Genomic DNA, 24423 nt, shown 5'->3' on the forward strand with positions numbered 1-24423 from the left:
GTTGCTGAATTCTCTCAGCTTTTGCTTATCTGTGAAGGTTTTGACTTCTTCAAATCTGAATGAGAGCTTTGCTGGGTAGAGTAATCTTGGTCGGAGGTGTTTTCCTTTCATCACGTTGAGTATATCATGCCACTTCCTTCTGGCCTGCAGCGTTTCTATTGAAAAATCTGCTGATAGCCTTATTGGGGTTTCCTTGTATGTTATTTGTTTCTTTTCCCTAGCTGCTTTCAAGATTTCCTCTTTGTCTTTAAGTTTGGTCAGTTTGATTAGTATGTGTCTCGGGGTGTTCCTCCTTGGATTTATTTTACATGGCACTCGTTGTGCTTCCTGGATTTGAGTGAGTGATTCCTTCCCCATGTTAGGGAAGTTTTCGGCTATTATCTCTTGGAATATTTTTTCTGTCTCCTTCTCTCTCTCTTCCCCTTCTGGCACCCCTATAATACAGATGTTGTTGCGTTTCACGTTGTCCCAGAGTTCTCTGAGACTCTCTTCATTTGTTTTCAATCCTTTTTCTCTTTTCTGTTCTGCATCCGTAATTTCCACTAATCTGTCCTCCACCTCGCTGATTTGTTCTTCTGCCTCCTGTATTCTGCTGTTAGCTGCTTCTAGGGAATTTTTTATTTCAGTTACTGTATTTTGCATCTCTTCTTGTTGAAGTTTTATATCTTGAATCTCTTTGCTCAGTGTTTCCTGTAAGTTATCCATCTTTGCCTTCAGTTTATTTCCAATGTCTTGCATCATCTTCAGCATCAACAGTCTAAAGTCTTTCTCCTGGAGGCTGAGAATCTCCTGATCACTTAGCTGGTTTTCTGGGTTTTTTTCTTTCTCCTTCACCTGAGTTATAGTTCTCTATCTTTTCATTTTTATAGGTTTTTGGTGTGGTGACCTTCTTACAGATAATAGAGTTGTAGCCTCTCTTACTTCTGATGTCTGCCCCCCTGTGGCTGAAGTCAGTATGGGGGCTTGGTGTAGGCTTCCTGATGGGAGGGGCTGATGCCTGCCCCTTGGTAGGAGGAGCCGATTCTAATCCCTCTGGTGGGTGGGGCTTAGTCTCTGGATGGGATTAGAGGCAGCTGTGTGCCTGAGGGGTCTTTAGGTAGCCTGTTTACTGAGGGGTGGGGCTGTGATCCCACCTGGGTTGTTGTTTGCCCTGGGGCTTCTCAGCACTGATGGGTGGGGCCAGATTTTTCCCAAAATGGCCACCTCCAGAGAAAGGCACTGCTGCTAAATATTCCCGAGAGCTTTGCTTTCAATGTCCTTCCCTCACAACAAGCTACGTTCACCCCTGTTTTCCCAGGATGTCCTCCAAGAACTGAGGTCAGGTTTGACCCAGATTCCTTTGGAGACTTTGCTTTGCCCTGGGACTCAGTGCACGTGAAAGTCTGTGTGCACCTTTTAAGAATGGAGTCTCTGTTTCCCCCAGTCCCATGGAGCTCTTGCACACAAGCCCCACTGGCCTTCAATGCCAGATGCTCCGGGGCTCTTTCTCCCTGTGCCAGATCCCCACACGTGAGTTTGATGTGTGGCTCAGAACTCTCACTCCTGTAGGTCCTTAATTTTTGATATAACATGATCAGTTTGTCACCAAGCAGGACCCTACAGGGCCTGCCCAGGAGAGACCTCTTAGTGTCCTCTGCCTGCCTCTCCTCTGTAGAAAAACTTCAGCCTCCTAGGCTATTGTAAGAGTTCCAACATTCCAAGTTCCAAAACCCACGCTGATGAACATCCTGGAGAAGATGGAGCCTCCCAGAGTTCCTAGGTAAGCCACCTGGAATGATGGAGAAGCATCAAGTGCCTCACATTCTCCCTGCTCTTCAAACCTCTGAGCGGGAAGTGGCAGTGCCTCCTATCAGCAAATTCTTATACAGGGAATTTTTAACATAAGTTATAACATAATACATATATTATATATCTTGCCTTTCCTCTTTAAGAATGTATTTTTGGATTTTTTCCTATTGTTGCATAAAGATGTCCTCATTCTTATTACGGCATAATACTCCATACTTAATTTATGTACTATTTATGTACCATTATTTATTCATCCATCCTCTGTTGATGAACATTAGGTTGCTTTTACAAACAGCACTGCCATGAATAACCTCCTATATGAGGTACTTTGCATAGAATCACCCAGAAAAATGCTGATGTCTTGCCATGTTATGTCACTATCAGTTGTAGTGTACATTACAAATCATTTGAATAAGAGAGAATGTAGCAGAGTGTGCACATTGTTGACTTAAAGATAATTTCTAAGGGATTTAATATTTTTCCTATATAATAATAATATCACTTTTGCTTTGTATTCCAAAGATGCTTTCTTGCACAAGTGAGCAAGGAGAGCTGGATGTGCATAACCAGAGCCAGTTTCTCTGTGACCTTGTGGGACAGTGTCATGTGCATGACTGTGGTGCTGCAGATATGTAAATAACTGACCACATTAAATTATGCTGATAACCAGTATAACTTAAGACTCAAAACCTAGGAAAGGATCTTCCACTTCTTGGGGATAAAAAGCTATTTTCATCTTTTTTTCAGAGATCTGAGAGCAAAGGAAATCAGAAATGGTGATGGTACTGGTGACACTGAGGTCTGCAAGTGATGGGGGAGGACTCAGTGAGGGCCACGCCCTTCTCCATTATGCTCTTCCAGCATCACAGGAAGAGTCAGATGGGGAGGTGACAGCAACCAGCCTAGAGGCCCTCCAGGCCAGGGAGCTAGCAGTATTCATCCCAAGGTTTGCACAGCAATTCATTTCCAAATTTCCAAATTTCCAAAGAAGCTTTGCATATAGCCTCACTGGCTCTCACCAGAAAATCCCACAGGCTGGGGCAAGCAAGGCTTACCAAGCATTACAGAGGAGCAGCTGAAGCTTAGTGAAGTTCAGTGATTTCTAAGACACAGTAAATGGTGATGGAGCTGGGCTGGAGCCCACCTACTGTATCCCTTCCCCAAGCTCCTGTGCAGATCTCAGTCTATTAATTGACACATCCTCCCTTAGAGACTCAAACTTTGGCATGTAAATATATCCAATGTTGAAGCCAATAACACCATCAGTGGTAAATATGTTGTGAGTTAATTTACTTAAGAAAGAGTTCCAATTCCCTTCCTCAAGGCTTGTGTTTCTTACATGAGATCAAGACATACATTCATGATTGGACAAAAAAGGGGGAGTTTACCAAGGTATGAATATCCCGGACACACAGAATTCCACATTTAGCTATTGTTATGAGCCACAATCCATGTGGAGACAAGGAGAGCATTCCAGATCCGTATTGTTTGCTTTGTACTTTTTGGTATGGCTTAAGAATGCAAACACCACCATGTTCCTGCTAATCAAAGAAAATGACCACATTATAGGAAAGATCAGGGGAGCAGCAATTTGGGATTTAAGGTTGTGCATATATGAACAGATTCAAACCTGAAAATACTGTCATTGGAAATAAACTGACAAATTATAAAGTGGGCACTTTTTTTTTTTTTTTTTTTTGGTCTTTTTAAGGCTGCACCTGCAGCACATGGAGGTTCCCTGGTTAGGGGTCTAATTGCAGCTATAGCCGCCAGCCTACATCACAGCCACAGCAATGCAAGATCCAAGCCACGTCTGTTATCTATACTACAGCTCATTCATGGCAATGCCGGATCCTTAATCCACTGAGCAAGGCCAGGGATCCAACTCTCAACCTCATGGTTCCTAGTCAGATTCATTTCCACTGCGCCACGATGGGAATGCAACATTTTTTATCTTTGATTGCAAATAAAAGTTCATTTCAGCCAACTAAGAAAAAGTCTTCTTCGTATGTTAGCTACCACTAAAAATCCCACCCTAAAACTTACTATCTTTTTTTTACTAACCCTTTGCATATACCCCTCCCTGTGCTCCAGTCAGAATAAATATAGTCAACATTCCCCCATGTAGGTCATGTATTCCCTCCTTAAAGCCTCCGCACATGTTGAGACTTTTGTCTGAAATGCCCTTCCCCACCCCATCCCCAGCAATTTAGCAACCCCAAAGCAGCAATCCCACCTCCCCGCTAAGACTGTATACAATACCTGTTCATGTTTAAATCTGACCTATTCTTTAAAGTCCAGTGCCTCTAGGAAGCTTTTCTTGAATCCTCCTTACCATAAACCATTTCTTCCATCTGAATGTCTCTCTCTCATACCTTGCTGACATTGGCTACTCTGGGAGAGAAGGCCTTTGATTAAAGGATTTAGAAAGAAAGGGTGGTTGATAATCTGGGTCAGTATATGTAGCAGGAAAGGACATGATGTGGGAGAAGTTTGAAAAGTGTGTGATGAAAGGATTCCAGAAATATAGTTTAAGTATTTTGTGCAATTTTTTTTAGGGCTTGAGTACAAAGTTCCACTGAAAATCATCAATCCTGTAGCTCCCGACACCTTTAAAATAGATTTTCTAGAGATAGATTTTTTAAAAATATTTTTAAAAGGCACTAAACTAATATTGTGTTATCTACATGTTTATCTGACCAGTATGATGTATGTGGCACAAGTGTGAGGTTGATCAAATGTATTTTATGATGAATTAAATCATGCTAGTATATATATAAGTCAAAGAAGTTTCAGTTCTACAGTAAAGGCATTTGATAACTGGACTTGAGTGTTAAAGCATGGATCATGTCTAAATAATACAATGTGTCACTCGATTGCTAAGAAAAATGATAAGTTTTGCATACTTTTTCAGGAAGAAGATAGCTGCAGATGTATGGCACTTGATTACAGAAGCCATATATTCGGTTACTTTGAAAATTCAAGACTGCAGAGGACAGAGTGTGCTCTATCTCATACACAAACTTATGAATTAATTCATCTCTCAGCCTCCCTCGTTCATCAGCAAAGCTTGCAGAAACTGTAGGATTTGGGAAAGAACAGAGATCATTTCTACCATATATTTGTTTTTTTAATTATTGTGAAAACTATAAAAAAGCAAAATAAAAATGTTCAATTAATGCAGAGGCTATTAGGATATAAAAATGATTTGAAAAGAACTTGGCTCCATTAAAATACTTGAGTATCAAATGACTGATGATGAGTAAAATATCTTTTATAAGGCCTTGGTTAATTTTATCAGTTAATAGAGATACAGCGTTAAAAGAAACCCAGATGGTCTAGAGAGCCTTAATGAAGACATAAAAGTATTTTGAGATTTTCAACTTTCTTTTACTCCATAATTATATATTTTCAAAATAGCCACCCAGATATATTTGTTATCTAAAACACATGAAGTATTTATTTTATGAGACCTTTTTATTCAGAAGGATTTCTTTATGATTTTATCAGTGAAAGTAACTACACAATAACCTATCTGAATTGGACTATGTATATTTAAAGTTACAAAAAAGAGACATCACAAAGATGACAAACCAATTTGATAAAAGTGACAGTCAATCCTGTTTTTTTTTTTCTGATAATAGGACAGATTCATATGAATGACAGGACCTAGAAGGAAGTCCACATTTCACAGTATTTAGTAGACACATCAATTTCTCTTTGAAAGATATACAAAAGTAGTGGCCATTTTAACCTCTTCACATGTTAAAAAAAATGCTATCGTCAGAAAAGAAGGAAAAAAGGAAAGAAAAGAAAGAAAGAAAAAGCTGTAGCAACTACTTAATTGAGCACCCAGAACAGAATTGAGTGCTCATTTTTTCTTTACCTTGTGGTATTATTTTAGGCAGAGTAAATATTTCCAGTCTGCTTCTTCCTGTATCTGGAAGTGGGTAAAGGACCATCACTTTCACTATGTCTTTTTCCAAAAGAGACACTGTGGATATTTGCAAAATACCTTTGCCGATCTCTGCGAGCAAATGGAAATCAACACCACAAGTAGTTGTTTAGTTTATAGAATCTTTCATATTCCCAGGTAAGATATCACATTATAGAAATGCCTTCACTAAATCTTTAGATCCAAATGTATTTACTGGATATTTAAGTGACCTTTAAACATAAGTGATGGTAACATTTTTGATGAACAGATAGGGGCTTCTTCCCATTAGATGCTTGTGTTGGTAGATTCAATCCAACTTAGTTGGACTCAGCTTCTTTCCCAGACAGGGAGGCCTTCAGAGTCTGCCCTGTCCACCCAACTTGGCAGCCACGTGCATGCTCTGGACCCTTGGAAGTCCACTCCAGCCATCTGCCCACTGCTGATACTGGATGAACTCAGGTATCAGTGTTCTTTGCATCTGTAGTCAAGGTATTGAAGAAATGGTGGGACTACACATGCCTTTATGAGTTTGCCCTCCAGAAACTCAGTTAATCCACCTCTGTAAGGTGCCTTGCCTGGGACCCACCTTGGACTCTTTCCAGATTAACTACTGCCATTCTCCACAGGGACTGTTCTACCTGTCTACTTTCCCAGGCCCCATCTCAGCCCTTCCCCTCAGATGTCCAATGGATGACCTTTGCTTACTTAACAAGGAACACAGAGAACATCTGACACAATTTTTTTAATTACTCAATGAATTTATTACATTTATAGTTGTATAATGATCATCACAATCCAATTTTATAGGATTTCCAACCCACAACCCCAGTGCATCCCCACCCCCCAACATGTCTCCTTTGGAAATCATAAGTTTTTCAATGTCTGTGAGTCAGTATCTGTTCTGCAAAGAAGTTCAGTCTGTCCTTTTTTCAGATTCCACATGTCAGTGAAAGCATTTGATGTTGGTGTCTCATTGTATGGCTGACTTCACTTAGCACGATAATTTCTAGGTCCATCCATGTTGCTAAAAATGCTGGTATTTCGTTCCTTTTAATGGCTGAATAATAATATTCCATTGTATATATGTACCACATCTTCTTGATCCACTCTATCTATGGGCATTTAGGTTGTTTCCATGTCTTGGCTATTGAAAATGGTACTGCAGTGAACATTGGAGTACATGTGTCTTTGCGAGTCGTGGTTTTCTGTGGATAGATGCCCAGGAGTGGGATTGCTGGATCAAATGGTAGTTCTATTTTAAGTTTTCTGAGGAAGCTCCATACTGTTTTCCACAGTGGTTGCACCAATTTACAATCCCACCAACAGTGTGATAGGGTTCCTTTTTCTCCACACCCTGTCCAGCACTTATTGTTTGTAGACTTGTGGATGATGGCCATTCTGGCTGGTGTAAGGTGGTACCTCCTAGGGGTTTTGATTTGCGTTTCTCTAATGATGAGTGATGTTGAACATCTTTTCATGTGTTTCTTGGCCATCTGTATGTCCTCTTTGGAGAACTGTCTGTTTAGATCTTCTGCCCATTTTTGGATGGGGTTGTTTGTTTTTTTGGTATGGAGCTGCAGAAGGTGTTCATAAATTTTGGAGATTAATCCCTTGTCAGTTGATTCACTTGCAAAGATGTTCTCCCATTCTGTGGGTTGTCTTTTTGTGTTGTTTAGGGTTTCCTTTGCTGTGCAGAAACTTTGAAGTTTGATTGGGTCCCATTTGTTTATCTTTGTTTTTACTGTTATGACTCTAAGAGGTAGATCTGAGAAGATGTTGCTGTTGTTTATGTTGGAGAGTGTTTGGCCTACATTTTCCTCTAAGAGTTTTGTAGTGTCTGGTCTTACATCTAGGTCTTTAATCCATTTGGAGTTTATTTTTGTGTATGGTGCTGGGGAGTATTCTAATCTCATTCTTTTCCATGTGGCTATCCAGTTTTCCCAGCACCACTTATTGAACAGGCTGTCTTTTCTCCACTGTATATTCTTGCCTCCTTTGTCATAGATGAGTTGGCTGTAGGTGCGTGGGTTGAATTCTGGGCTCTCTATCCTGTTCCACTGATCTATATGTCTGTCTTTGTGCCAGTACCATATGGTTTTGAGGGCTGTTGCTTTGTAGCATAGTCTGAAGTCAGGGAGCCTGATTTCTTCCAGCTCTATTTTTCTTTTTCAGGATGTCTTTGGCTATTCTGGATCTTTTGTGCTTCAGAACAAACTTTAAAATATTTTGTTCGAGTTCTGTGAAAAATGTGCTTGGTAATTTGATAGGGATTGCATTGAATGTGTAGATTGCCTTAGGTAGTATAGTCATTTTGATAATATTGACCCTTCCAATCCAAGAGCATGGTATGTCTTCCCATCTATTTGTGACACAAACTTGACCTTAACTTTCTTATGCTGAATCTTGCATTTTCTCTGTTTCTTCCTATCTTCCCCATTCATTTCTTGACATTTTTGTAGGAACAAAATGAAACTTTCTCTTTCCATCTGTGATTTTGGGTCCATGCCTCCAATATTCTATCAGACCACGTGCTGTCAATTACCCTTTTAAAAGTTTCTTCTGTCTTTTATGGCCTCTCCTTTTCAGTTCTCAAGACTCTCCAATATTCAAATTAGGACCTTCCTTCAATCCTTCTTCCCCATCAGTTACCATGCAAACTAATTCTCTTTCCATGCAAACTTAGAACAGGAGTTGCTACTTACTGACTTCCTTTTCCTCTTTGTCCCTCTGTTACAAAGGAGTAGCTCTCCCAGGGCTCACACACTGATTGCCTCATCACAGCCCTTACCTCACTTGGACTTCTGCCACCATCCACCCCTTTATGCAGCCTTCCTTCTTTAAGCTCTTCCTAAAGGTAGAGACTCTCAATTCTCTTATTACTCTGCTCCATCCTTAGTTTTCTTCACTGCCTTGTCCTCCTCTGTCCACAACTTCAAAGTAAGTAGCTTTTCCCATCCCACATTCTGACCAACCAGCTATGTTAAAAAATGGCATATTTTTGCAGGACTTTTACCCATCCTAAGGTTAGACATAGGGCCTACTACACTCCATGTCATCTAATTTACATATTTGGGTTACCTGTTTGATTTCATTAAGCAATTGGGTTTTCTTTTACTCTGTCTTATGCCATATCATCTGCTTCCATGATTTCAAGATCAGAATTCTATTATTAAACTTTGAACTACAAGTATCCATTTCCAAACTTATGCTAAAAATACCCAAATGAAGAGTTTATTGGCTTCAAATCTACAGGAGCTTGTTAGCTCACCATATCCCTTAATATTCATAACTTTCTTTTTTCTTGAGATTTTACTGCAATTGATGATATCACAGACTTCCACTATTCAGGCTAGAAACTTTGGAGTTGTTGTGGATCCCTCCCTTTCACACATAGTCAAATATCAAATCCTACCAACCCCATCACTCTTAGCTGTCCCCTCCTTTCTCTCTCTGTGACTGCTGCATGGGCTTGTACACTATGGATAATAGCACAAGCCCTGAAGCCAATATTCCTGAGTTTGAGTCCTGGCTCCAGCACTAACCACCTACATGGCTTTGAGCAAATCTTAACCTCACTGTGCCTCAATTGCCTTATCTTTAAATTGGGCATAACAGTAGTCTCTATCTCATAAAAAATTGTCTGTAAGAATTAAATGAATTAACACATGCCAAATACCTAGAACACTACCACATGGTAAGGAATCCCTCAATAAATGTTGGATATTATTATGATTAATATCATATCTTTCCTGAGTTATTATAATAGCTTCCTAACCATATTTTTTATTCCATTCTTTTGCCTTTCTGCTCCAGCCTTCACAGTGATTCTAGAGTTGTCCTCTAAAAAACCAAGTCGAATCACACCAGCCCCATCTTGAAAATATCTGATGATGTGTCATTAACTACAGAACAAAGTCCAGACTCCTTGGAATGATGTTCAAGCAGCTCTACCTTCTTTCAGATTTTGTCACCATGATCAGCATCTAATAAACTCTTCTATTTACCTGTTACACCAGACTTCTTACCATTCTAACTGCCTTTGTTCAGACTTATCGAAAGTTAGAATATTAACTAGCCCCATCCTCCACTATTTACATCATTGGAAAATTCGCCCCCAGTCCTCTGAGCACACTTTTCACCTCTGCTCCTTTCCTCACACCTGGCCCTGAGCCTCCATGGCACTCTGCTATTCCTCCTCCTCCACTACCCTGTCTCCTTGACCTTTCCCTGCTCCCACAGGGCCTACGTTCAGCACTTTATATCTGGTAGGCACTCAATTTTTAAAAATCAATACATGGATTTTAAAATACATTTTGTGGAAAAATATACTTAACGTATTTGGTATGTAAAGACAGAGAGAGAAAAGTATCAGTTCTTATCATTCATTACCTAAATGCTACTTTGCTTACCAGATATGAGGTTTACCTGGGCATTTTGATGCATATTACCGAAAAAAGCTGGATATCATTTTGTTTAAAAAGGAAACTTTAAAGATGCATGATTCAAAACTTTCTTCATATATCTTAATTTTGAACAGAGATCAAATACTATTTTAAAAATATTTCAGGGATAAACTAACTCATTTTCCCTTTGTAGCAACATTAGAAACATTTAGCCATTTCATTAATTCATTAACTGATTCAAGAAGATTTATTTAACATCAACTATGTACCAAGTAGACATATTAAAACCTCTAAATACGATGTGGGAATTCTCCTAAGTAACTTTGAACAGTGATTTAAATGTTTCTGTTTTAGAAAACATGCTACAAATAATTGTTTCACTATAGTCCCACTTTCACAACTTTAAATTCTTTAGAATAAAGTGACCAATATTTTAAGTTAATAAGCATTCTGTGTAGTACCTATGAATCCAAGAATCTGAAATAAGCTTGAGGGTTTGGCATTGATAACAAAGATATATCCTTCTGATGTTCCAACTAATAGATACATTCCTCTCTGGTCATACCTAGAAAAGAAAAAAATCTGATTATCAGATTCTACTTATTTTACTAATAAGATGGTAAACAAATTTATTGAATGACACCATGGAGATATATTCAAAACTATTATTTTTATAGATTGTGATTTTTAATATTATAAAAAGGGAGGTGATTATATATAAATGTAATCATTACCTTCTAGGCTAATTCTGTTTCCCAATTGCAATTTACAAGTACCCAGTCAAGAAGATTTACTAAAGCTGGGCAACTATTTCGTCACAAGTGAATGAAATACGACAGCAGAGCTTTCTTGATACTGCAAGTGGAAATAAGCAATTCTCAATTTAGTGATGAGTGGAACACTGAATACCTTCAGTACCAGTCCTGGCAGGAAGAATGTAGTGAAATGTCTATACCTTCATCAAATTAGAAAACAGTGGGAAATGCAAATTAGGGTATGAAAGAAAAATCTGAGAGAGGAGAAGCACCAAAAAATATGGTACAGAGGAGCAGAATGTAAATGGAAAGAGATTACAGATCCTTCCCCACTGAGCTGGAGGCAGCAGAGCTTGTAAGAACAACACAGAGAGTAGAAACACAGCTCCTCCAGACACTAGCTGAGTAATCTTGGGCAAATCCTTCTCTTAACTGCTCTGAACCTAGTTTATCTCACTTGTGAAATAGGGACAATCTTCCAGATGTGCAGCAAGTGTCACACTAAATAAGCTGCAATGTGTGATAGCACCTCATTCTGTAAAGCAGGGCATAAATGTCATTTCTTATTAATACTTACTATTATGATACATTAACAAAAGAAGTAATAATAGTAAGTCCAAATCCACTGTCTCTATTCTATCTTCTTATAAGCACTGCCTCAAAAAATTTGAAGTCATCTAAATGTCTGTCAATATACTTCTTTTTTTTGTTTGTTTTTTTTTTTTTTTTGGCCACATCTGTGGCAGGCAGAAGTTCCCAAGGACTGAACCTGTGCCCCACAGCAGGATCTGAGCCACAGCAGTGACAATGTCAGATCCTTAACTCGGTGAGCCATCAGGGAATTCCCAATATACCATCTTTTAAAAATTATGATATAGTCATATAATGGAATACTTTGGGGCTGTAAAAAAAAAAAAAAAGAATGAGGAAGGTCTCCATGTGTTGATAGAAGATTTTCTCAAAGATATACCATTAAGTGAAAAAAATCAAGGTGCAGAACCATGTGGTTTGCTGCCCTTTAAGAGCGAAGGCAATGACTCAGGAGCCCAACTACCTGGGTTCAAATGCTAACATTTGCCATTTATCATGTGTGTGATATTAATTATTTAAATTCTTTGTGCATCATCTTCTTTATCTGTAAAATGGAGACAATAAGAATATCTATCTCATGAAGTTAATACAGCAGAAGTTCCTGGCACATGCTAAGTACTTGATAATTATTCATGTAATTAAAAGTACTTATCCTCTTGCTTGTTTGTGGATAAATATCTCCAGAAGAAGATATGAGAAATTGGTAAACAGCTGCCTCCTCCAGGAAGGAGAACTGGGTATTTGGGGACAAGGGTGGGAAACTATACTATACACTCCTCTATACTTCTTGAATGTTGATCTGAGTCAATACACTAACTTTCAAAACAACACAGATAAAACTTAAAAGAAATCAGGGGAGTATCTGTCATGGTGCAGCGGAAACAAATCTGACTAGGAACAATGAGGTTGAAGGTTTGATCCCTGGCCTCCCTCAGTGGGTTAAGGATCTGGTGTTGCCATGAGCTGTGGTGTAAGTTGCAGACGAGGTTCAGGTCTGGCATTGCTGTGGCTCTGGCATAGGCCGGCAGCTACAGCTCCAATTAGACCCCTAGCCTGGGCACCTCCATATGCTGCTGGTATGGCCCTAAAATAGAAAAAAAAGAAAAAAAGAAATCAGGGCTTCACTAGAATTCTCAAGACAGGCTGGACAAAGTTGGCTGCCAGAAGCAGGCAGTACTTACAGGAGGTGCTGCACTGGAGATTCAGAGAGAAAGGCCTTGTGAACTGCCTGAGGGGATTCCACATTCCGGACATCAAGGAAGTGGACAAAACCATCCTTGGTCCCCACGGCCGCAGAGAGGGAGGAGGGAGAGCAAGCCAGAACTGTTGCCTGTTTAAATAAGTGCAAAGCAGAAACACATTCACAGATATAGAAGACAAACTTGTGGTTTCCAAAGGGGAAAGAGAAGGGGGGAGGGGCAGGTTAGTAGTGTTAGGGGTGGGGTTAAGAGATACAAACTATACATATAAAACAGATAAGCAACAATGGACAAGGGTAGACTGTACAGCATATGGAATTTTTATTTATTTATTTATTTATTATTATTTTTTTTTTTTTGGCTGCAGCCAAGGCATGTGGAAGTTCTCAGGCTAGGGGTCAAATCGGAGCTACAGCTGCCAGCCTACACCACAGACACAACAACATGGGATCCAAACTGTATCTTCAACCTACACCACAGCTCACGGCAATGCTGGATCCTTAACCCACTGAGCGAGGCCAGGGATCGAACTCTAGTCGAGTTCATTAAACACTGAGCCACGAAAGGAACTCCCTAGCATAGGGAATTATACCCACTATCTTGTAATAACCTTAATGGATTATAATATACAAAAATATTGAATCGTACACTTGAAAATAACACAATATTTTAAATCAACTATACTTCAATATAAACAAATAAAATAAAATAAGCCCTCAGGTGCTCAACTTTACTGCACCAGAAAATGAAACCTATTCTCTACACATAAGAATTCTACAGTTTATTTGAAAAGCCTGCAGAATAAGAAGAGTGGCAAGTGTCATGTGGCATTAAAAAGTATACACTCAACATTTTTGAGATAATCAACTACATAAGAAGTTACAGGAATCTGCATATCAGAATCTTTTATGCTAAAACTAGAATGATAAAAATACAAGGATATTTCTTGAACTTTAAACCATGATTTCATTTTTATCCCTAAATGATTGTAAAATGATTACACCCAATAATAATGAAAAAATAAAATAAATTTAAAATACATTCTGAGCATCTTTTAGATATTTTTATAGAATGTTAGTAATTTTTAAAATCAGCATTCCTCTGCTGGATAATGGTAGATCTTGGGACGCTGGTATGACCGAGGAAGACTTAAGAAAATAACTATATCACTGAACCATGTAGCATGCCACCAAAGAAAGTCATCACAGATTCCTGCTTATCTCACAGTCATTTACGGAAGATGATGTCTGAGAGAATAAATGTGTTGTCATGATACTTAAGGAATCAGATTCATTCCTCTATAGGTGTCACCAACAAAGTCCACTGAAGTCCCCAGGAAACATAAGGTGGAATCCAGGTGATAAGGTAAGGTATAACCTCTTCTTTGTGCTTAGTCTAGTTTCACCTGCCCATAGGGTACAGTGTGCAGAGGCCTCGAACTGGGCATTTCAGACCAGAGTTCCTAGAGTAAAACGGCTAGGACACCTCGGCTTGGTGGCCACATGGAGAAGCGCTGCACAGGACACCCCAATTCAAGATGGCTTTAGGCAGGTCCACAGAAGCTGCAATCATTGTGTGAGAACTCTGCCCCACCCTGCTAGGCTAGGGAGAACCCTATAAGGCAGCCCAGCCCATCCACTGTCAGGCGAGCATGTGCTCTAGAGAAGAGGCTTGCCCTCTCCATTCTTTGATCAAAGAATAAAACTTTCCTTTGCTTCTGAACCCAGCTTGACCTTGCTCTATTGGCATGAGCAGCACCAGAGAGGAGGAACCCTGTTGAGAATGCCTCAAAAGGACTGGCAATATAATTACACTTTGTAGGTTGCTTTGAATAAAGTAATGAAACATTAGAACTAGAAAAGATCTTAAGAGAGCATCATTTTTTAGACTAGAAAATAGAGGCCAAGAAAAACATAGCGATTTGTGCCAGGATCCAGTAGCCAGTAACCTAGCTCAGAGGACAACTCAGGTGTCCTGCCTCCAAAGTGGTAAGGCTTGGTTTACTGTGGCAACACTGGATCCTTCACCCACTGTGTCAGGCCAGGGATCTAACCTGCATCCCAGAGCTCCAGAGATGCCACTGATCCCACTGCACCACAGTGGGAACACCAAAATTCCTGTTTTTTTAACTGAAAGACTTAATGGGAGCTCTCAGTGTGTGTGTGTGTGTATGTGCGTTTCCTTAAAATAAATTGAAATTATCCTCCATTCTAGGGTAATAGTGGGCTAAGCTAAAAATGTAGAGTCATATTTGGAGGGGCATTATGTACCCTATCAGGTACCATCAAGGGAAGCACTAGTGTTCAGGATCCTTCCATCAAGATGGTAGGCAGGATTCTCTGAGGACCACTGCCTAAAATGTTCATGGGAAACAGAGTCCTGGGCACAGGCTGAGAGATCTGGCCTCAGCACTCTGGGACAATCCACTTATCAATTCCCCACTGGGCAGCAGAACCCTCTAGTAAGGAAAAACCAAACTCTCTCCCACATGGGCAGAACCACAGAAGTGTACAATGTCTTGTTTGGAGCTCAGTGAAGGGTTGTCTAATTAACTGTGACAGTTGTCCAAATGTCTTCCCTCTGGTCAAGCGAAGGGAAGATATCTGAAGCAGAAAGAGGGCCTTTTTGGTACCTATAATCCTCCTTAGCCATGAAGTGCAAAATAAGTCCTGATTATATAGAGCCTTGGGTAGGTTGATAACATATATATGTTTCTCATCTGGAAAAGGAGGTGTGATCAGATGAGCTTTAAGAACTCTTCTAGTTTTAGAAATTCTAACAGAAATGAATACATAATAATCTTTGTCACACAGAGTATGGGGGTTACACATATTCTTTTAGGTAAGAATTTTTATCTTTACTTTTTAGGATGAGTTTGGTTATCTCATTAAATTATATATCTTTCATATCTTATTATCCTCTTACATATAGAATGGTGTTTCATCTTGTTTTATAATTGAGATTTTCACTTATAATGGAGAAGAACTGTAACTTTACCTACTCCCAAGATCCATATCTTATCCAGAACTGTGTGAGATGGAAAACGATAATTTAATAAAAAATAGCAAAGCAGCAAAGCAGAAATGAATCTGACTAGGAACCATGAGGTTGCGGGTTCAATCCCTGGCCTCGCTCAGTGGGTTGAGGATCCAGTGTTGCCGTGAGCGATGGTGTAGGTCACAGACGCACTTCGGATCCTGCGTTGCTATGGTTGTGGTGAAGGCCGGTGGCTACAGCTCTGATTCGACCCCTAGCCTGGGAACCTCCATATGCCATGGGTGTGGCCCTAAAAAAACAAAAACACACACACACAAAAAAAAAAAAAGAAAAAAGAAAAAAATAACATTACCATTGTTTCTTGGTCTTTTTATATTTTTTAATTATTATTTTATGTAAAATGCACTGTGAACATGGTAGAAAGAATGGTATCATGTTGTAGTAGTTTAGGGAGAGGTTTAGATGAGCAGTTGTGGTGGGACATCCAATATTCATATACATTTCTTCTGGAAAATTTCTTGAGTATCCATTGAGAAACCATCCTTCCTCTATTTTCAGGGTTGAATGTAAAAGATCTGGCTCCAATTTCCAGGGCTGATTTTTAAACCAATTAGCATTTCTCATTCTCCTATCCATACTGATTAGTTCAAGAATATTTTTAAAACATAAAGAGATATTTACTAAGCCTTCTGAGAAAAGGAGAAATTTTTTTTTTTTTTGGTCTTTTTAGGGCCACACCCATGGCATCTGGACGTTTCCAGGCTAGGGGTCGAGTAGGAACTGCAGCTGCTGGCCTACGCCACAGCCACAGCAATGCCAGATCCAAGTTGCATTTGTGGCTTACACTGCAGCTTGTGCCAACACTGGATCCTTAATCCCCCAGGGATTGAACTTGCATTCTCATGGATTCTAGTCATGTGTGTTATCACTGAGCCACAACAGGAACTCCCAGGAGAAATTTCTTTTCTCTTCTTCCTTCCACTGTTGGAAGCTTTCTTCCCTGATGATCTGATGTGAGGTTGACACCTGTAGCATTTGCATGCCACTAAATGAAGCCTAAGACAAAACTAAAGACACAGTATACAGGAGTTCCCGTCGTGGCGCAGTGGTTAACGAATCCGACTAGGAACCATGAGGTTGCGGGTTCGGTCCCTGCCCTTGCTCAGTGGGTTAACGATCCGGCATTGCCATGAGCTGTGGTGTAGGTTGCAGACGAGGCTCGGATCCCGAGTTGCTGTGGCTCTGGCGTAGGCTGGTGGCTACAGCTCCGATTTAACCCCTAGCCTGGGAACCTCCATATGCCGCGGGAGCAGCCCAAGAAATAGCAACAACAACAACAACAAAAGACAAAAAAAAAAAAAAAAAAAAGACACAGTATACAGACAGAGAGAAAAACAAGATTCTTGGTAATATAATTTGAGTTGTTGGATCAAGCCACAGCTGAGGCCAGATAAGTTCTATACTTTATAGTTGATTAAGCTATTATATTTAACCCCTACTTTTTAATTTTTGGCTGATCAGAGTGGCAATTTTCTTTCTTTCCTAACTAATCCCCTAGAGGTCAGATGGGACCATTTATCTAGTTATGGCCAAGGGAATGTTTTATTTTTTGAGTAAAAGCACTTAATTGCTAATTCAAGACTCTCTAGCACTCTCCCCATACCGTGACACTGAGGAGCCTCCATCAACCTTGTTCCTGAGAGACCATGTGGAGCAGAGATCCTGTCAATCCACAACAAACTTACAGCACAAATGAGATACAAACCACTAGGGTTTCAGAAACAACGGCCACCATGGAAAAAATTGTTTTTTCCTATACACCAATATGGTACCTTATGTTCCACCCTCTGGGCTGAGGAATATACTTTATACACAAGAATTACTCTAAATATATAAGGTAAAAATGCAATAAGGCATCTGTAATGAGTATTTCCACAGATTATTGACACATGAATATAAGAAAGTTAGATTAGAATTCAATTTTTTAAAACATTCATTTATAAGGCATACTTACTGGGATTTTCAGATAAATCCTGCTGGCACACAAACCATCTTCTATATCCCAAATACAAACTTCCCCTGAAGCTGTGAGGGTCTGTAAAAGAAAGAAAAACTCAAATGGAAAAAAAGACTCTGCTACGGGAGCATATCTTTCTAGTATGTCAATCACTCTGATGATTTTAGTATAAAATTTCATCTTATGTGGACTATAATTACTTTTATAACCTCAATATCAATAGTTCTTATTTGAACAAAGATTAATGATTATCTTTAATACAATTTAAGTAACACATAATAACTAGATAGGATTAGAAAAGTGAAATAAATTTTTTTTCTGTGTAACAAAATTGGAAGTAAAAGTTAATTGGAAATTCAGTGAGGTTGTTGCCTAGTGAATAAGCCTAGAATAGAAAGCTATAATTGGTATTTTTAAAAATTAATAGGCTTTGCTTTTAATAGGAGTTATTATTATTAAATACCCTGTAAGCTGTAGGTTTTTTGTTTGTTTTTGTCTTTTTGTCTTTTCAGGGCTGCACCCATGGCATATGGAGGTTCCCAGGCTAGGGGTCTAATCGAAGCTACAGCTGACAGCCTATGCCATAGCCAGCAGGATCCAAGCTACAACTGCGACCTACACCACAGCTAAAAGCAACACCAGATCCTTAACCCACTGAGCAAGGCCATGGATCAAACCCACGTGCTCATTTGGGTTTGTTAACCGCTGAGCCATGGTGGAAACTCCTATAGGTTTTTTTATGGATGTTCTTTATCAACTTGAAGTTCCCCTCTATTTGTAGTTTTTTGAGAGGTTTTATAACTTTATTATTAATTATTGATTCATTTTCTTTAATAGATATAGGACTTATTCATATTATCCATTTCTCCTTACCTGAATTTTGGTAGATGGTATCTTTCAAAGAATTGGTCCATTTCCATTTGTATCCATTTGTATCTTTCAAATGCGAATTGGTTATCATATTTTTGGGCCTAGAGTTGTTCATAATACAGTTGGCCTTCTATATCTGCAGGTTCTGCATCTGCAGGTATAGAGGGCTGACTGTACTATGCCATTCTATATAAAGGACCTACTATTTGAGGATTTTGGTTCCACAAGGGGTCCTATAACTAAACCCCTCGGATACTGAAAGATGACTGTATTGTTTTATTATCCTCTTAATGTCCATGGGGCCAGTAGTGATGATCTCTCTTTGACTTTTTTTTTTTTTAGTTTTATTAGAGTATAGTTGATTTACAGTGTTGTGTCAATTTCGGCTGTATAGCACAGTGACCCAGTCATACATATATATATATATACATTCTTTTTCTCATATTATCTTCCATTGTGGTCTACGCCAAAAGACTGGACAGCCCCCTTTCATTTCTGATATTAGTAATTTGTATCTTCTCTCGCTCTCTCTCTTTCTTTTTCTTTAACACTGCTATAGGTTTATCAATTTTATTGATCTTTTTGAAGAACCAGCTTTTGGTTTCTTAGATTTTCTCTACTGATTTCCTACTTTTAGTTTCATTGCATTCTACTCTCATTTTTATTATTTCTTTTCTTCTGCTTACTTTGGATTTATTTTTTCTATTTCCTAAAGTGATAGGTTAGGTTATTGATTTTAAACATTCTTCATTTCTGATATATGTATCAAATGCTGTAAATTTCCTCTAAGCACTACATTCACTGCAAAATCACATTACTCGATATTTAGTTCAAACTTTTTAATTACTCTTGAGACTTCTTTGACTAATTTGTTATTAAAAGTGTTTACTTTCCAATTATTTTAGGGGTTTTCCAGTGATCTTTCTGATACTTCTAATTTAATTCCATGCAGCCTGAGAACACACTGTGTATAATTTATATTTCTTTAAAATGGTGAAGGTATATTTTATGACCAAAACTGTGATCTATTGTGGTGAACAATTCATGCAAGATTGAGAAGAATGTCTATTATGCTATCATTTGATGAGGTAGTCTATAGATGTCAACTAGACCCAATTAATGGTTATTATTAAATTCACCTATGATTTTGATCTTCTGCCTGCTAGTGATGTCTCTCTGAACAACTTCTTTTAACATTTCTCTCAAGGTAGTTCTGCTAGTGACAAATTCCCTTAATTTTTATTTGTCTGAGAAAGTATTTTTCCTTCACTTTTGAAGGATAATTTTGCTGAATATAGAATTCTAGGTTGGTGTTTTTTTTCTTTCAACACTTTAGGTAATTCACTCTACTCCTGCTTACTTGATTTTTGAAGAGAAGATCAATGTAATTCTTACCCTAGTTCCTTCAAAGGTAAGTTTTTTTCCCTTGGGGTTTTTTTCAAAAATTTCACTCTGTCTTTGTTTTTCTCTAGTTTGAATATGATAAGCTTGGGTGTAGATTTTTTTTGAAAATTTATCCTATTACTGTTCTCTGAGTTTCTAGGTCTGCAGTTAGTGTCATTTTGAAAAATTCTCAACCATTATTATTTCAAATATTTTCTCTGTTCCTTCCTCTCTTGCTTCTTCTTCTGGTATTCCTGTTATGTGTATGTTATACCTTTTGTAATTGCCCCATGTTCTTGGATATTCTGGTCTTTTATTTTCATTCTTTTTTCACTTTACATTTCAGTGTTGGAAGTTTCTATTGATATTTCTTCACACTTATTGGTTCTTTCCTTTGCCATATTCAGTCTACTGATGAGCCCACCAAAGGCATTATTCATTTCTGTTACAGTGTTTTTGATTTCTAATATTTCTTTTTTTTCTCTCTTAGAATTTCCATATCTCTGCAAATGTGGTGTCACTTTTGTTTTGTTTATGTTGTAACCCGTCATTCTTGCATATTATCCACTGTTTCCATAAGAGCCCTTAGTATATTAATTATAGTTGTCTTAAATTTCTGGCTTGATAATTACAGCACTTCTGCCATATCTGAGTCTCATGCTTGCTCTGTCTCAACTGTTGTTTTAGTCTTTTAGTATACCTTGAAATTTTCATTAAAAGCTGGACATGATATACTGGGTAAAAGGATCTGAATTACATAAGCTATAGATCGAAGTTTTATGTTTATCTGGCTAGGAGTTAGATTATGGTTACTGTTTGCTGTAGCTGAATGTACCAGAAGCTAAAATTTCCCCTGGTGTCCTTGTTTTCGGTCTGAAATATGCAGATTTTTTCATTGTAATCTCCCTGGTACTGGCTCCAGTGGTGGTTTCTACTTCTGGACTTCTGCTCCAGTAAGCCATGATTCTTTGTATCTATCTATAATTTGGGGACAATAGTTTTCCCTATTACCTAAATACTATGATAAGTCTAAGAGGAACAGTTAATTTTAAATTCATTCAGCTTTTTTTTCTTATTGCAAGGCTCTTTACACCCTGGACTGGAAACCAAAGGTTCATATTGTTCATTTTGACAGATAATTTTTACTCTTTCACAGGATCGAGACTGAAAGTAGTTGAAAGCAACTGCAATGTGATAACAATTTAAATTCTGTTTCCTGAATACTAGAGAGTGGGTAACATAAAAATGTGAATCAGGAGGTCCCGTCGTGGCGCAGTGGTTAACGAATCCGACTAGGAACCATGAGGTTGCGGGTTCGGTCCCTGCCCTTGCTCAGTGGGTTAAGGGTCCGGCGTTGCCACGAGCTGTGGTGTAGGTTGCAGACGCGGCTCGGATCCCGAGTTGCTGTGGCTCTGGCGTAGGCCGGTGGCTACAGCTCCGATTCGACCCCTAGCCTGGGAACCTCCATATGCCACAGGAGCGGCCCAAGAAATAGCGACAACAACAAAAGACAAAAAAAAAAAAAAAAAAGAAAAAGAAAAAGAAAAGAAATGGCAAAAAGACAAAAAAAAAAAAAATTAAAAAAATTACTTAAAAAAAAAATGTGAATCAAGGGAGTTTCCATTGTGCCTCAATGGAAATGAGTTCAACTAGTAACCATGAGGTTGTAGGTTTGATCCTTGGCCTCACTCAGTGGGTTAAGGATCCGGTGTTGCCATGAGCTGTGGTGTAGGTTGCATATGTGGATCAGATCTGAATTGCTGTGGCTGTGTTGTAGGCTGGCAGCTACAGTTACAATTTGACCCCTAGCCTGGGAACCTCCATATGCCTCTGGTGCATCCCTAAAAAGCAAAGAAACAAACAAACAAAAAATGTGAATCAAGTATTTAAATCCTAAACATGAAAACCTTGTTTGGACCATTTTATTGAGTTAAAACAACCCTATGAATAGATGTAATTCTTATCAGAGAACATCTGGCAGAAAAATAACACAACCAAAACCTCAAGATCAGAAGAAACCTTAAGCACTACCTATTCCAGAGTCTATGTATTTTTTTAATTTTCTAGAATCCCCCAAATCTCAATGGACTTTTGATGAATCACATGAAAAGTGAAATATATTCTTGAGATCAACAAAAGGTAAATAGTTAAGCACCATAAAAAAACTTTCTTTTCTAAAGGTAGAGGGTGGGTTTTTTTTCTAAGTGGACTGAATATAGATTTTGCGCATGGCAACTCTTTCATTTTCATCTCTAGATGAGGCTGTATCACTCTGAAAGAGGTAAATACTAATAGTTTAAAAAGATTTGACAACTCATTAGCAATGAATGTGTTTTAAGATGGCTTGGAAAGCTTGGATAGTGAATACAAACAGGATGGCTCCTAAGTTTTAACTGCTTTGATTGTGTTCGGAGACAATATTATAAAGTCACAATATGATGATGTCATTCTAACGGGAAAGTAGATCCAATGATGGAAGTGATTGGCATTTTTACCTCACCTTCAAGAATACTCTCTGCCTCCTATTTGCAACAGGTTGCACATCAACTTCCAAAATCTCATCTTTAAATCATATTGTGAACAATAAAATATTCCTTACCATGCAGTATTCACTTCTTGGTGTGATAAAATCTGTTGCCTGAAATTTCCCATCACAAGCTTCCAGGATTTTTTCAAAGGTTGGCTCTTCACCAAAAGTATAAATATAAACAGATCCCTGTTAAATACATCAAAAAAGAAAAAAAATAATGCAATTGTTATGTGTGAAGTTCAACAAATATTTATTAAATGCTTACTGTGAGCAAGGCACTGTGTGGGAATTAGTGATAGGAAATTAGAGATAAACCCAGTAAGGCCCTGACCTTAAGGAACTTAAAATCTAGATGCTTGACTTGTTTCTTTATTGATAGGTTCATTTGCTCATCAATTAAAATAATAAAAATGGTTTTCTTCTTTTCTTCATTTCCAGGAATTTTTTTTAGGTTACAAAAGTGTAACAAAGCACTTTTTCCTGACTTCAAAAATAGTGTCTATTTATGCAGAAAATTTGGAAAAATGTAGAAAACCTGGACAGTTGTTAAGATGAAATAAATCTTATCACATACTAGACCAGGGTGGGCACTAATGAAAACTTTTAAGTAAACATTTGTGAAAATTGTAGAAGTGTGGCTGAAGCTATTATGTTATGACTTACCATTTTCACCAAATTCACCTCTCCAAAAAATCTATCCTGTATATTATGAATTTCTGCCAGGTAACTGTAATATGGTATGGCTGTTTAACCTAGAAATAAGAAGTCAGCCTTCAACTGATCATAAGATCTTCAAGTTTACCTGAGTTAAACATGGATAATTTTCTGTTTTTGTTTATCTAAAAAACACAACTTTGTAAAGTCTAAAATTTGGTAGGTATTTACTGATTTTACCTTAACAAATATTAAGAGGATATACTGTGCCAGGCATAGCTCTAGATGCCAGGGCTATGTCAGAAAGAGACAGATAACAGTTATCTACTCTCAGGCAGCTTACATTCTACTGGGAGATTTGGCAATAAATATCTAAATAATATATAGTTAGTTAAAGAGCAATAATCGTAAGAAGAAAAAAATAAAGCAAGGAAAGAGGATATGACATAGCAAAATAAGAGGGTAAAATTTTAAGCTGAGTGTTCAAGAAAGGTTCTACAGAGAATGTGACTTTAGCTAAAAAACTTGAAGGAAATGAGGAAAGGATTCATGTGGATTCTATGGGAAATGTATCCCAGATGGAAGGAACAGTCAGTGCAAACGCTCTGAGGGAGGAGTATGCCTGGTGAGTTTAAGAAAAGTGCATTATGACCAGCATGAGTAAAGCAGGGTGAACAAGAAGAGGAGAGAGAGAGAAGGCCATGGTAGGGAGTGGAGTTCACATGATGAAGGGCCTTGTAAAGTAGCATGAAGATGTGGGCTTTTACTTAGAATAACATGGGAAATCACTGAAGACTTCTAAGTAGTAGAGAGAAATGCTTTGCTCACTTTGGCTGCTGTGTTGTAGTAGTTGTAGTTTATCATGTACTGAGAAAAATATATAAACATCGTTTGAGATCATGACTTTGTTTCTCTGTCATTTTGTCATGTTTTGCTTTATATTTTGAAGCTATTTTATTTGGTACATATATATTTTTAAGTTTATATATTCCTAGTGAATTAAACTTTTTACTATTCTAAAAATAAGCCCACTTATCATTAGTAATGATTTTTGTCTGAAAGTCTACTTTGTCTAATATTAATATTATTTCCACTAGCATTCTTTTGTTAAATGTTTGCATAGTATGTCTTTTCCCATCTTATTTACTTTCAATCTTTAATTTACTTTCAATGTTACTGCATTTTAAAAATTTTACTTTCAAACTTATGTTTTAGATATGTCACTTGTAAACAGTGCACAGTTGGGTTTTAATTTTCTCTTCTTAAAAATCCAATATGGTAATCTTTCCTTTTTTAACT

General features: G+C 38.1%; 1 protein-coding gene across 5 annotated transcripts in view; it reads right to left on the bottom strand.

Moving 5' to 3' along the window:
• The window catches only part of CFAP43 (cilia and flagella associated protein 43), a 128437-nt gene that overhangs the window by 47239 nt on the left and 56775 nt on the right, over positions 1-24423 (bottom strand). For 4 of the 5 annotated variants that reach the window (XM_021072818.1, XM_021072821.1, XM_021072820.1 and 1 more), the window contains 7 exons: positions 22540-22656; positions 17685-17765; positions 12656-12804; positions 10590-10693; positions 5675-5815; positions 4695-4867; positions 3177-3329 (listed from right to left, as the gene is read on the bottom strand). In XM_021072818.1, coding sequence (XP_020928477.1) covers positions 3177-3329; positions 4695-4867; positions 5675-5815; positions 10590-10693; positions 12656-12804; positions 17685-17765; positions 22540-22656 — 918 coding nt within the window. The remainder of the gene's footprint in view (positions 1-3176; positions 3330-4694; positions 4868-5674; positions 5816-10589; positions 10694-12655; positions 12805-17684; positions 17766-22539; positions 22657-24423) is intronic. The other variant, XM_013983708.2, reaches the window with a different exon arrangement.

Source organism: Sus scrofa, chromosome 14, assembly GCF_000003025.6.
Source record: "Sus scrofa isolate TJ Tabasco breed Duroc chromosome 14, Sscrofa11.1, whole genome shotgun sequence".
Lineage (NCBI taxonomy): Eukaryota > Metazoa > Chordata > Mammalia > Artiodactyla > Suidae > Sus > Sus scrofa.